The 15686-nt window shown below is 38.8% G+C and overlaps 1 protein-coding gene across 4 annotated transcripts in view; it reads right to left on the bottom strand.

Annotated features, from left to right (window-relative positions):
- Positions 1-2436: 2436 nt before the first annotated feature.
- Positions 2437-15686, bottom strand: part of LOC137183590 (carbohydrate sulfotransferase 8-like) — a 92124-nt gene continuing 78874 nt past the window's right edge. For 3 of the 4 annotated variants that reach the window (XM_067590749.1, XM_067590750.1, XM_067590751.1), the window contains 2 exons: positions 7340-7380; positions 2437-5804 (listed from right to left, as the gene is read on the bottom strand). In XM_067590749.1, the coding sequence (XP_067446850.1) occupies positions 4734-5804; positions 7340-7380 (1112 nt within the window). In that variant the 3' untranslated portion in view covers positions 2437-4733. Of the gene's footprint in view, positions 5805-7339; positions 7381-14289; positions 14596-15686 lie in introns of those variants that run through there. The other variant, XM_067590752.1, reaches the window with a different exon arrangement.

The following is a 15686-nucleotide window of genomic DNA, read 5'->3' as shown; positions in this document are numbered from 1 at the left end:
AAACCAGGGCTTCATTATCAATTAATCTGTTGATTATCTTCTTGATTAATTGATTGGTTGTTTGATCCATAAAATGTCTGAAAATGGTGAAAAATGTTGATCAGTGTTTCCCAGAGCCCAAAGTGACATCTTCAAAATGTCTTGTTTTGTCCGCAACTCAAAAATATTCAGTTTACTGTCAGAGAGGACTAAATAAACTAGGAACTACTAAACTAGGACTATATAAATATTCACATTTAAGAAGCTGGAATCACAGAATTTGGACCTTTTTTCATTAAAAAATGACTTAAAATGATTAATCAATTATCAAAATAGTTGGTGATTAATTTAATAGTTGACAGCTAATTGTTTAATCATTGCAGCTCTATTAGCGATTATGAGCTAACATTAGCCACATCAGCTAATTTTAAATGCAGCAGTACTGTCACTGTGTAAGTACGTTTATTTACATGGAACCTTTCACGAGCAGACGTCACAAAGTGTTTAAAATTTCCTCCTTCTTAAAGTCCTTCAGAGCAAAAAGGAAGTAAAAGTAACTAAGTAAAAAGGAACTTTCATCTGTTCTGCCTGATTTTTAAAATCGTCGATCTGTGGACGTTCAGTTAGTTGGTCACTTCGGTCCAGACTGAAATATCTTAACTATCTGTTCCCCAGGAGATGAATCCTACTGACCTTAGTGATCCTCTGACTTTTCATCCAGCACCACCATTTGGTCAAAATGTCTTTTGTTTATGACCAAATACCTTCTAAACTTATGACATAGCTGCTTTAGCTGTACTTTAATTCACTGATTGATTGATTGTTTATTTAAGTGTCCTCCATCTTTCTGCTGTCCAGCCCAGATGGGCTCACAAGACACTAAACAACAGAAACCAGGACAGCCACATGACAAATTATAATTATGACAGATTCAGAAAGAGAATGATGATGGATGCAGTGTTCTTTGTCTTAGCTGCCAAACATCTCCTATAAATCAAAACAAAAATCTCCATATTAAAAAAATAACTCAACATATCAGCTTCAATTGGATCTTTTCAAACAAATAATTCCTCAAGTCAGGGAACGGAATACAAAATGAATTTCATCCTCGACAACAACCAAGATCACAAAAATCACATCAATGTCTTCAGGAGTACTTTAAACCTGCCTACCTCTGCAATTAGCATAGACGTTAGCATGTTAACATGCTAAACTAACACAGTGAACATGGTGAACATCAGTGGTGGAAAAAGTATTGAAACCAAAAGAAGCACAATGTAAAATACTCTCAGTTACAAATAAAAGAACTCTATATAAAAGAGTTCTGAAGTTAAAGTACAGAAATATATGCAGTAAACTGTACTTAGTATCATAAGTAAAAGTACTTATTATGCAGAATAGCCCCTATATAATTATTTATTATTATACTATTTCACTATTATATGTATGGATGTATAAAATAAATTTCACGTTGTAGTTGGATGATTTTTACTAGTCTGTGCTGCAGTTCATCTATAAACTGATCACGTTTTTATGTAAAATCTGAATGAGGAAACCAATAATTCGCTGTCAGATAAATGCAGTAAAAAGTACAATATTTCCCTCTGAGATGTAATGAAGTAGAAGTATGAAGTAGCATAAAATGGAAATGCTCAAATAAAGTATTAATACCTTAAAATTGTACAGTACTTATCCTTCTTGGATCTTTGAAGGAAACTGAAATATTAGTTTAATTTAAGTCTAATTAACAAGTACTGTTTTATTTTACAGTTATAATACTATTACTGTACATGAAAATTAAGTACAGTATTTTAAATCAGTAAGATACTGATTCAAGCTAATTCAAACTACCCTGTACTGAGTTTTTGAGTTTTAATTTTTGATGTACATTTTGTGACAAAGACATCAAAGACATGTTTTATACCTGTGATTTTAAAGCTACAATACTATTAATGTAATTAAAACTGCAGTATTTAATATATCATGTTGTATTTTAGTTATAACACTAATTAGTGTAACAAAAAATACAGTATTTAAAATTACTACGTTTTATTTTACAATTACAATATCATTAGTGTGAAGCGAAAACCTGGGAAACACTAAAAACACGTAATTTCTAATTTGTTTCAAATGTATTTATTATTATTTGTTTTTCATGCAAAACAAAGAATTTTAATATTTATACAAGAGAGCAGATATTTGAAGGTTATTCTAACAAGTTTGAAAATGATGTGTATCTCTTTAAATCTTGTATGAAAAAGTCTTAAGATAATGTGAACAGATGGCAGTGTACACTTATTTATTTTTAAAAAATGTGTAAAATCTTTCTGTTTTCTTTTGTTTAATTTATTTTTTTGTTTTCTTGTATTTGTTAGTTTGTTTCTGCTGCTTGGATTATTTTATAAGATGTTTGTGGGTTCATAAAAAGTAAAAAAAAAACAACAACAGACGATTCAATTATTAACGACTCTCACACATTTATTTGTAGTCACAGCAAACATTTTAAACAACTTAATGCATCGGGTGAAATGGCAGTGTTAAGGCTTAGAGGTCACACAAGAGACTCCAAAAGGCAGAAAGTTTTGATTCATGAATGAAACTGAATGTTACCATCAGATCTTTCTCTCGTTTCAGTTTTAACTTGGCAGATGTTAGCTTCATTTATACAACAGTCCAGATTTACACTTGTCTCTCTTCTTCTTCTTCTTTGTTGCAGAACAACAACTTTAAGGTGACAATATTTATATGATTGACATGTTTAGAGAAATTGATTTAAATAAACTTCACAGAAGTCATTACATTTGCATGTTGTTCGCCTCTCGGCTGTTTAATGGAGTTAGAATCAAGTCAACTGAAGGCTTCAGCAAAAGAAAAGGCAGAGTGAAGCTTTTATCTTCAGATGTTTGCAGACATCATATTCAAACTAATCAGAAATCATTTATAACTCTTTCTGCTCTACCAATCAGATGTTTCACTGGTTAAAAAAAACCCCATCATCATTGGTCTTCAGATGACGTTGAGGGACGCAGACTAACACCTGCAAACCAACTGTCCACGAATTTATAAGGAGACGACATTTCAGTTGCAGTTGGGTCATCAGGTCAAAAAAATCTTTAAACCTGCATTCAGTGATTTTTGTGGCCACAAGGGGGCAGCGGAAACAAGTAGTGAACACAACTATATCTGGCTCTTTAGCTGCTAAATGCTCCACTATGTTCACCAGCTAGTCTACAGCTAACTATGTCTGTTTAGTGCTGAGCAGGTAGTGTACAGTGACTTTCTTAGAGCTTTTTCTCTGAAAACAGCTGCCTGCTGCGGCTGAAAACAACACTATGAGAGCACTGAGAGTGAACCAAAACAGTAAAGTTGCAGCCAGACAGATAAACAATGAGCTGAAACTCACTATAAAGCTCCGTAAAGCCGAGAGGAGCTGCAGAGTCTCTGATAATCCTCTGTAGGTTCATCACTACGAGCCATCACGCATTGTCATTTTATACATTGCTGTCATGAAAAATTGATTGTAGCCTCTTTAGAGATGCAGCTGAGATCAAAAGGTTTTAAAACTTTTATTTATATATAGAGAGGATGAATCCTGCAGAGAGTTGTGTCATGGAGCAAGAACCTAAATATAATGAGTGGATACTTACCAACTAAACCAACTAATTTATACCAAATTACACCATCCTCTCTGTAAAATGTTCTAAAAATTAACTGTTAAATACCTGCAAATTACTCAGAAAATTTCCAGGAATTTGTAATAAAATAAAATTAAAATTAAGTGTTACCACCTTTTTTGTGATTTGTGTGATTAATTGGCTTATTTTGTCCCTCAATTTAGTAATTTTTCTATTAGTTGTTTCTCTGACTGAGAATTTTTTATCCATTTGGTCCCAACCGCAGCTGCCCGAGTCCTCACAAGATCTAACATGTTTGATGATGTGACATCTAAATGGCAAGAAATAATCATAATTACATAGCAGCATGAGAAGAAGTTAAAATCAATTAGATAGATTTTAATATTTTATATATTTTGTACGCAGCGTGAAGGATTTCATACATGAAACAATGTAAAATATTGTCGAGTGCAGTGGATTGTGTCCGACATCAAACTCTATCTGCTGATCGAACAAATCTTCTATAAAGCACCATTTTCATCATGACATCAGCCTTTTTTGTTAAATTTTTTGTTTTGTCTAGGTTGACGTGACGCAGCGATGTCAGGTGGACATTCAGACTATGAAGAGAAGAGCTTTGATTGGCTCCAGCAGCCAGAAGGCAACACGACGCGACACGAACCCTAAAAACTGTGGATCAAAGTTGGTGTTCAGACGTTATTCTGATGAGCCTCGAACTTCACTCTGCTGATCAGAAAAATAAAAACCGTCACCTCCTTTTAAAAATGATTTTTACAAACAAATCATTGAACACACATCTAACGTGACTATAGTGCATATTTAAAGCTCACAGGAACACGAGTTCATCCTGAAAAACGTCTCAAGGGCAGCATAGAAAACAGACAGAGGCGGACGTGTTCCTGTCACATCAGTTGCGTTAACAGAGTGTCAAAACGAGCTCTGTTTGTTGGATGCTGTCGCGCTGCAGTGCATTATGGGCTACAGCCATAGTCTGTGCACCTCCATAAAAACAAGAAGGCCAACTGTAAAAATAATAACTGAGGCGATGAAGTTCTTCACTGCAAAGAAACTTGGCTTCAGACCCCCCCCTTCCTCCTCCTCCTCCTCCTCCTGCACAGCTCAGTGCAGGTCTTTGAAGGGTTTGGGGTAGTTAAACATCAGATAATCCATGTAGTAGAAGTCGTAGGCCTTCTGCCTCTCCGTGGAGTTCAGCTGTGCAAAGTATTTCTGGGTGATGGAGGAGGAAGTCCTCTCTGCGAGGGGGTTTCTGTCTTTGAAGTCGGGGAAGGTGAGGTTCATCGGCGCTCCGACGCTCTGCAGCAGGAAGTTGGCTTCTTCTTCCAGCCTCTCAAACTTACCGATGAAGTTGTATCGGAGCAGGCAGGGGTTACACAGCTGACTGACCGGCTCCCAGTGGATGTCCATCCCCACCGGCCGACGCACATCCAGCAGGTACTGCACGAACTCCCTGAAGGTAACGCCGGCACCGGTGCGCAGGGCGGTGCGCGAGGCGTTGGCACGGTATCTGGAGATGATGGGGCGTCCGAACACGGGGTGGTAGTACGAGTTCGGACTCTCAAACTTGTCCCGGAAGGCCGACACCAGCCGCTCAAATGGCTCGCGCACAAACAGCACCTTGTTGTAGGAGCGCAGTCTCTCGGCGATGCCGGCGCGGTCGTAGCTCTCAAGTCGCTGCAGGTGGTTGGCATAATGCGCCACGTCGTGGGGAATGTCTCGCGTCGAGACGGCGCTACCGCCCAACACCATCAGCACACGCTTCCAGTTGGAGCAGCCGGCCTTGGGCACCTCGCAGTACAGCAGCCTGGACCGGTCCTCCACGTAAACCCGCGACACCTGCCGCTGCGAGACCAGCTGTTCAGTGACGCTCGGCTGGTATTTGGCACAAACCTCACTCAGCAGGCGGCGACGGGACTCCTGCGTCCTCGCCAGCTTCTGTCTCTGCTGCAGCAGCTGTTGTTCAACCTCGCCAGCAGGAGCGCTGGACGACACAATGCTGCTCTTTAGAAGCAGCTTCCTGTGGCGTTTGGTGACCGGCTGTTTGGAGCCGACCGCTGCGTCTTCAAGAGGGTCTGATAACCGATCAGGAAGAGATGGCTGAGAGTTTTCAAGCTTTACTGCAGCAACGTCTTCACTCTGCTCTGCATCAGCTGTGCTGCCTGTCACCAAATCCTGAAACACAAAGAGACAAAACACTGAGACACGAACACAAAGAGATTTAAAGGTTCAGTCATAAAAAACTATCACCTGCTTTTATTTAACACCTTTAATATACAGCAGATGTTTTATTAAATGTTGGCTGAACTTTATCAGGTCTGTTGATTCCTCCAGTTTATGTGAGTGAATAAAAGATGGAGGATGACGCGTCATGACGACGTCAGACTGGTTAAAAACCAGAGAACATGACCTGTTTTATTTTAAGTTTGACATTGTTGTGATGAAGTACTTAGATTTCTTGGATTTGCCAAAAACAGACACTCCTGTTTAGTCATTTATCCATTAACAATTTCTCAATTGATTTACATTGTGATAAAACATTTAGGGCTGAAACAATTAGTTAAAATATAGCAAATACTTTGATAATTGATTAATCGTCGCAAAAATGCCACAAATTCTCTGTTTCATCCTGTTAGATGTGAGAATCAGCTGCTGCAAACTAAATATATTTATAATGTTGGTTTAAAACATCACTTTGGGCTCTGCAAAATTATACTTCATATTTCAGTTTTATGACATTTTATAGAATAAACTATACAATGAAAATGAAATAATTAAAATAGTTGATAGTTTCAGTCTTAATGAAATGACATACTGTGATAAAGGGTTTTATCTCTAGTTTGTGTTTATTTGCATTTTATATTTTTAATTTTGCTTTCATTGTTGTTAATATTTGTTAATAATTGTCTTTGACTCTTTTAGAGGATCCATCTCAGGTCTTTACAGGACGGGTCAGGAAGCCAAATGAAGATTGTGACATGTTTTTCTTGCTGTAATCATTCCTCCTGTTCATACTGACCATTAGAAGATCCCTTCATAATGACCTTACAATGGAAGTGATGGAAATCCACAGTCCTCCTTCTGTACAAAAATGTATTTAAAAGTTTATCTGAAGCTAATATGAAGCTTCAGCGTCCAAATGAGTCAAATCAAGTAGATATCTTTCAATGTTACAGTCTTTTTAGTGCCAAAGTCCCTCTTTTTGTTACTATACTTCCACCTGCAGCTCAACAGGGAAACACTGTCCGAGGAAACACAAAGAGGGAATTTGATGCTAAAAAGACTGTAAATGTGTCAGATATCCACTTGATATGACTAACTCAGACTGATGAAGCCTCATATAAGCTTCACATCAACTTTTAAATGACTGTGTGGACACACTGTGGATTTTGGCCTCCATCACTTCCATTGAAAACACATTTGAAGGATCTTTTAATATCAGGTATGAACAGGAGGAATGATTACAGCGAGGAAAACCTCTTTCACTGTTCATATGGACACCTGACTGCTGGTTTAAGACACACTTGAAGAATTGTGAACCCGTCCTTTAAGTTTTAAATGATAAAAAATATCAATTTGCACATCACAGGACTAAAATGTGCAGGTGTTGTGATGCTGTGACAGTCCAGCAGGTGGCAGCATCTCCCTGTTGTGCAGATCTTGTGTTGGAGCAGTTTGTTGAGATCTGGCAGAGCTGCAGTTTGGCTCACCTTCTCTATCGGCCACCTGGGAGCCACCACGACATTCATGCCTGCAAAGAACACAAAGACGAGACAAACAACATGTAAGACATCCGATGACAGCTGATAATAACAGACAGCAGCTGTTCAGGAGTCAGTGTGTCCTTCACCCTACTTTAAATACTTTGTCATTGAGAAACTGCTGGTTTGAATCCTAGATTGGCTTCAAACATTTTCTGGTATTTTTGGAACATAAGACACGTAACACAGAATCAGCAGAGGGTGTTAATCAATAGTGAGTTTGTGACTGACACCTGTGAGAAAAGTTTATTCTAATAAACGTTACCTCTATTACACATGCACAAAATTATTAAGTATAAAAGTAAATTTACAGGTAAATTTACAAAAAAACCCAATAAAACATGATAAAGTTGAAGGAGAAAGAAATGTTAAAAAGATTTACTTTAATTCTTCACTAGAGTAGCAACTAATGATTATTGCTTCAATTTATTGATTAATCATTAAGTCTATAAAATGTCAGAAAACTGTGAAAAATCTCCTAGTTTTTGGAACAGTTAATTGATCATCAAGACAGTTGCTGATTCATTTTCTGTTAATTGACTAATCAATTATAGACAAAGGTTCACTTATGAGTTTGTGGATTTTTTACTAGAGCTGATCAGGAATTATTTTTACTATATTGATTAATCTGATATTTCTTGAAATTAAGTGTATCTGTTAGTCTGAGTATAATCTGTTTTTAATAAACATTAATATTAACCTGATCTAGTTAAAGCTGCAGTGCAGGACTTTTGTCTCCCCCTTCTGGCAGTGAGAGTAATTACAAAAACACTGTCGACACATGTTTACGTTATAGGCTCCTCCGTCGCTACTGTTGTGGCTGTAAAACAGTGGATCAATTGTGAAATGACTCGTTTCACTGTCAGAATTTGATTCGATTTGGTCTGATAACATTTGGAAAGTCTAGAAGAGTTGCAGTATGTATTCATCCAGCCAGCCACCAGATTAAAAACTCTGTTATACTGTGAAATACAGAGAGATTTATCTGGTGGCTTAATCAGTACTGTGTGACCTCGTTAGGTCTTGAATGTAGAGGACGTTCATTTATATGTAAAAATTCCACACTGAAGGTTTAAAGTCACTCAAAAATGTGTTTTTCTTCTTGTTCCTCCAGTTGAATGTTCGAGCTTCTCTGTGCAGAATGATGTATGTATAGAGGTTGTTTTCACTTTCATCTACTGAAGGTTGAAAGTTTTGTTTGTGCTCACTGGAAATCTGATTTTTTTGGGGGTTGGTTTAGTTTGGAAGCCGATCTCAGTCCAATATTCAACTTACACAAGTGTGATGTGGAAACCTGAAGCCTCCAGTGCACAAACACTGAGACTGGACTCTACAGAGACGTAGGAGACGTCTTGTGTCCAGTAGTTCAACTTTTGAAATCAACAACACTGTATTTGCATATTCATAGATTCAGGATTGTTTTTAATGAGGAAGGAGATGTCATTTTAGGGATTCTAAAGTGGTAATTATGCTCTTTTTTTGGAAAAAAAAACATATCAGACACACATTATTGTTCCACACAGAGTATTTTTATGTCCTAAAACATGTCAGGAGGGGATCTCTGAATTAAATTAGATACCAACCAAGCAGCTGTTGATTTCTGGCTTTCAATACTCAGTACATACTACATATTTCCTGTTTTGGAACAAGCGAAGAAGCTCAGAAGTTTAAATTAAGACTGGTGACTTTTGACTTTCTATATATTTCTTATTGTCAACAAGTTTCATGTGCAGAGCCAAACCAACAATGAATTGATCTGCTTACAAGTACTGTTTGTGTATCCAAAGGCTGATATTATGTTACAATGTTAGAGTTTGATTTAGCAGACGCTTTTATCCAAAACCACGTAAACACAAGAGTTAATACAACATATGCAAGGATCTAGTCAGGAGAGAACAACGCGAGGAAGCGCCATAAAGCAAAGTTCAGGTCTGATAGGATGTTGGTGCCAACAGGCAGCGCGTAGAGGATAAGTCCATCAGGTGAGGTGTTCGCAAAAGAGCTGGGTCTTTAGCTTTTTCTTAAAGATTGAGAGGAACTCGTTCCACTACTGGGGAACTACAGAAGGGAAGAGTCTGGTTAGCGACTTAGGGCCTTGTTGTGGTGCCAGGCACCTTTCATTGGCAGAGCGTAGTGAACAGGACGGAGCGTAGACCTGAATGAGGGAGTTCAGGTAGGTTGGAACAGTTTTATTTGCTGTTTTATAAGCCAGCGGAGGGACGGTGGGCTGGTTGAAGACCAGCTGTGTTACCACATTCTGGATCATTTGCAAAAGTTTGAACATGCATGGAGGAGGGCCTGCCAGTAAGGAGCTGCAGTAATCAATGTGTGATATTACGAGAGCCTGTACCAGGAGTTGTACTGCATGCTCAGACAGGTAGGGTCTGATCTTCTTAATGTTGTACAGGGCAAATCAACATGACCGAGCAATCGAGGCCACGTGAACCTTAAAGGTTAGTTGGTCATTGATCATGATGCCCAAGTTTCGGGTGGACTTTGTAGGCATGAGTTGAGCTGGATGGTGATCTGTTGTTGTATAGAGGGACTGGCTGGGATGACGAGGAGCTCAGTCTTAGAGAAGTTAAGCTGCAGGTGGTGTTCTTTCATCCATGCTGAGATATCGCCAAGGCATGACGAGATCTGAGCCATAGAATTAAGAGACTTGATTAAAGACTGTGTGCTCAAGTATTTTTGATAAGAAGGGCAGGGGTGAAACAGCTTGTACTTTTCAACCTGGGCTGGGTTGAGTGCGAGTTTCCTGAGCAGCGGGGAACACTCCCATTGTAAGTGAGGAACTGATGATGTGGATGATTGCTGGGTTAAGCGTGGGGGGAAATGGTCTGTAGGAGGTTGGATGGTATCGGGTCAAATGGACGAGAGTCCAGCAGAAGCTTGGAGACTTCCTCCTCGGTCAGAGGGGAGAATGAGAGGAGAGCAGCAGTAGACTGAGTCGGTCAGGCTCAGAGAACTGGATACTGATGGCAGAAACCTTATCAGTAAAGAATGAGGCAAACATGTCTGCAGTGAGCAGAGTGGAGGCTGGAGGAGGAGGAGGAGGCGGATGGAGGAGTGAGTTAAAACATATTATTCCTCTGTGCTGTGGAGCTCCGTTTGTTGTCCAAAAACTATTAAAAAACATGTCAATGAGTGAAACTGCTGCACTGGGTGACACGTTCCTTCATTATGAAGAGTTTGGTCATGCTGGTTTGTCTAGAAGCAGCTCCAAAGACTAATAGCAGCGATGACATTTTCACTCACCAGAGAGTAGTTCTGTGTAAGGCAGACGCCACTGAGCACGTGCAGGAACATAATTTGTATTGTAAACAGCTATTTAGATATTCAGATATTTTTCATGTCAGGCAGATGTTGGTCTCTGCATGTAAATCAGGATGGGGCTGCAGAGATTGTATATTATACAAGGAATGAAAGAAAAATGATCATGTTACTAATCTGGATGCTAAATGCGGAGGTTGCTGCTATCCGCCACAGTTAAACCTCGTATCAACACAGGGGAAACCTGTTTGTGCAGCCGAGCTGAAATATTCTGGAGAGGCAGCCGCGGGCCTGCAGGAGAGACGGTGTGCATTACAGATGCTGCTGCAGACACAAGAGCTGAGATTAGGTTTTGATAGAGAGGCCAAGTGTGTGTGTGTGTGTGTGTGTGTGACTGATGGTGGAGGGGGAACAGTGTAATAAATGTTATATCCGGTTCAAGGTGTGTTTCCCCACAAGACTCAAAAACTCATCTTTTATCATCTTCCTGCTCACCTTCACCTGAATATTCAAGAGCCATTGCAATATTTATTATATACTCAAATACTCTGAGTGGTCGTGTTGTACTTTAGTGTATTATACTGAAATTTGTAAGACCAACAGTCCGAAACTTAAAGATATTCAGTTTATATCGATACAAAGCAAAGAATGACGTCTTTATCTTTGATTTAAAAACGATTGAAACAGTTAATTATCAAAATAGGTGCAGATTATTTTTCGTACACATCTCAACATCCACATTAACTCAACACAATGACATGTTTATTATTATCTTAAAAAAATATGAAGAAGAGAACATCTTAATAAACTGCGGCTTGTTGAAAAGCTGCTGCAGGATCTTCTTCAGATCTTAAACTGACTTCAGTTTGTCACAGAACAGAATTCATCATCTCACTGCTTCTTTATGAACCTCTAAACGGCCCGAAACGTGACCGACATGCCTGTACAGTTTTAAACAGACCAGAACAAACATCAGTGAAGCTTCATTCAGTCACACAGGTGGAATAAATGAATAGAGGATCTGCAGCGTGCTTTGACTCTGACTTCTTCTGCTGCCTTCTAATGTTTATCACTTTTATTTTATGTCTTCATTCTCTGGTTCATATCAGCGTTTCCTCCAGATTTGTGCACGTTCACACTTTCTTTTATTCCGTCTATTAGTCAATTAGCTGCCTACTATTAAATTAATTGCCAATGAGTCATTTTTTCAGAATAAAATGTCCAAATTCTCTGATTCTAGCCTCTCAGGTGTGAATATTTTCAGGTTTCTTTAGTCCTCTATGACAGTAAACTGAATATCTTTGTGTTGTGGACAAAACATGATATTTGAGGACGTCATCTTGGGCTTTAGGAAACATTTTCACCATTTTCTGACATTTTACAGACCAAACTAATTGACTAATTGAGACAAAAAATCAACAGATTAATCAATAATGAAAATAAAGTTAAAAGTTTGTTTCCATTTCCTTTTAAAAAGCTCTTTGAGACTTTCTCCTGCATCGGTTGTGCTATAGAAACACATCTGTCTGGCCTGTATGTATTTATCATTCGGCTGCTGCAGCTTTAACTCAGTTTTAAGACTTTAATCAAAGTGTTAATAATTCACAAAGTTCAACTTGTTCTTGTTATAAATGGCTCCGAGTACGACTGCCCCAGTGAACGCTCCTAATTGCTTTGTCTTTTGTGCTCACACTGAAACTAATTATGAAACGTTTCTGTTTTGACAAACAATAAATGCTGAATTATTCTCCAAAATAAACACATTTGAAAAAAAAAAAAAAAATCACATGAAACCACGCAGGAGCCAGTAGAGCATAAAAAATATCCATAAACAGATTTCAGCTGAATCTACAGTCGCTGCTCATTTGGTGCTGAATTACATCAACTATCAAACACAAACATTTATTACAGAACTGAAACTTTGCCTCAAACATGATTTGTCTTTATTGAACTTTTTGATCCTTTTGTTTATTTGACATTTTTAAGTAAAGTAAAGAACGATGAGATATATTTGGTATTTTCTCAACATTTAAAAGGCATCTGCAGCAACAACAGGTGCAAAAGTTCACAGGTTAAAGGTCACCTGAAGGTCAAGTTAAAAGGTCCAACATGTGCGTTTCAGATCAATATATCACTGTCCATTAACCTGACCTTCCTCTAACCTTCTGCTTTTGTTTCATGCCAAACTTAAAAAATGAAGCCAAGACCACGTTTCCCATAAACCCTTTCTGCTTCTGGCTACTTCAAAGCTTTTCCATCAGTATTTGTGCTTGTTCGCTATCTGCTTCCTGCCTTTGTGATATGAAATATTTTCCTTTTGTGCTGCAGAAGAAGAAGTTGACACAACACTGAGATCATTATAAACAGATTTGGAACCAGACGCTGGTACAACTGTCGTCTTCGGCTGACCGTGATGTCAACAGCCAATCAGGAGAGACTCTCAGTGCTGCGCTATTATAACTGAACTAACACCAGGATGCACACTTTTTATTTTCACGGCTGTGTGTAAATATGATGCTTTTACATCACAGATGATGAACAGCAGCATTAAAGTGAGAGTCTGCAGGCTGTAGAGGAAACATCAGTAATAATGTTGAGTATTTATCAGAACTAAAAATAGAAGAAGAGGAAGAAGCATGAAACACAAGTTCACTCCGCTCTGAGTCGACGGTGAATATCAGTCAGTGTTTATTCAATCTGTTCTTTTCCTATTTTACTCTGTTTTTTTGTGGTGAACATGGAAAAACATCCGCTGCTTTTCATAAATTGTTGACGATTAACAGACTACTGTTAATTAACAACTAATAATTAAGGAAATTGCACTGCCTCCTGACAAACATCCAATCACAGAGCTTCAAATTCTGTCACGTGACTCGCTAATTGAAGCTAAAGACTACGATGTTGAGAAAACTGCAGATTAAATTAATTCACTTTGGATCAATTTTGGATGAATTCAGTAACCATGGCGACGTATTTTGTTCTCAACTGCAACCAGAAAGCGTTTTGAGTTTGCTACACCGCTGGCTGGCTTCTTCTCCATAGCAACAGCTAGCTGAGGCTCATGGGTATTGTAGTATTCAGAGTCGTCCGCCAAAACTAACAGAAAAAAAACAACAACTGATTTGTAAGAAACAAAGTGTAAAATAATTAAAACTGGTGTCAGAACATAAACATGTATGATGGTCACATGATCCAGATGAGTCTTGAGTTTCTGTGTTCAGTCACATTGAGGAGATTATTTAAAGAAATGTTTGAAATGTGAGAACAGAAAGAGGAAAAAACAAACGGCGACTATCACAGCTTGAGGCTGAAGGACCAGTTCAGACCAATGATTCATAACGAGACTGGATGCAACTTGCAAAAGAATCCCAAGATGTCTGATTGTAAACTAAAACAACAGACAAAGACGACTGTTTCCATAGCAACAACACACTAGCATACCACACTACTTCTGCATTGATACATTATATTAAGTGGCTTGTTTTTATAGCCTACAAGCTACGTTAGCATCTAAGAGCAGATTAAACGTTACCACTGTTTAGCTGGCGTTTTGTTTGTTAACGTTAGCTAACTTATTACATAAACATTAGCTTAACGTAAATGAAAAAGAACAAGACGTAGCTTACAGGACACAAACAGGGCGCTTGCAATTGAGCAGAGGGTGTTATTTTTGAATGCTGTTCTTCAAGAAGTTGGATGAGCCGGTCCTCCTTGTTCTCTGTCCATGAAATCCGCCATGTTTCCGTACTGGCCTGTGCTGTTTCCTGATTGGCTCTTAAACTGCACTTGGCGGTTTGACAAGGTAAGTCTTTTGAGACCCCGGGCAGCAGCTTCAGATGCTCTGCAACCAACCAGATCACACAACTACAATTTTCTCTGCGACATCATAAAACCGTTTTGTCTCGTTGTGAATCATTGATCTGATCGAGGCTGCTGAGAGACACCAGACGCTCCAACTGACTCCCGTTCAAAAAGCCTCAAATACTGAGTCAGTCATTGTTTTTAATGAGTCATTCTGGTCTCAATCTCTAAATTCAGACCCTCTAATAAACATGCTGGTGGTCATTTTGGAAATTATTGCTCTGTTAATAAGATTTGAAGACTTATAATAGCTTTGACGTGGGTGTTGATTGACAGCTGTGACTGACAGCCGGCTCACCTGCTGCTCTCCTCGGCTCACACTGAGCCAGACTATAGTCGCAGTATTTCCCAGGCTACCGGGAAAAACTCTCACTCTCAGAGATTTTTGGATCTTGAGTTTCTTGAGTGAAAAACCCCTCAAACAAACAAACAAACCCTGCAATGTTTTCATAACTTTTCACGCTGCATTACAAACATGAGCCTCCATAAGACTGTATGTGAAGTTTTCTTATTTTGAATGAAACTTCCTTCCTGTGGTGTTTGTTTGAGTTTCTGCTCTGTGAAAGGACTCGACGATGCAAACAACACACTGTTGACAGAACTCAACAGGAGGCAAACGATGCTCTAAATAACTCTGGCAGCATCACTGAATCTTAAATAGGAACACACACACACACACACACGCATGCACGCGCAAACAAAGAGAAAGGACTGCTACACACACATATTTTCACATTGTCTCACACTAGAGGCAAAGTCGTGATCTCAAACACAAAACACACACACACACACAAAGTCATGCGCACACACTCCAGATGGCCTCTCAGCAGCTTCCTGACACCGAAGGTTAGCAGCACCCTGCTCCGGACTGTCAGCCACCGCCACAGCCGCTGCCTTCTTCTTCTTCTGCTGGTTATTTATTACCCAGCCTGCAATTCACCACCAGCCGCACACGACACGAAGCAAACTAGAGCTGCAACTAACGATTCTGTTTATTATAATATAGTGAAAAAAAAGCTTCCTTATAGCTCAAAGTTTTGTCTTCAAATCTGATTAACAGTTAAAAATACAAAGATATTCAGTTTACTGTCATATATGATGCAGAAAAGCTTCACATCCTCATATTTGAGAAGCTGCAACCAGCAAATATTTTGAATTTTTG

The sequence above is a fragment of the Thunnus thynnus genome, chromosome 5 (genome assembly GCF_963924715.1).
Source record: "Thunnus thynnus chromosome 5, fThuThy2.1, whole genome shotgun sequence".
In the NCBI taxonomy this organism is placed as follows: Eukaryota; Metazoa; Chordata; class Actinopteri; order Scombriformes; family Scombridae; genus Thunnus; species Thunnus thynnus.
This window is presented reverse-complemented; position numbering and strand designations above follow the sequence as displayed.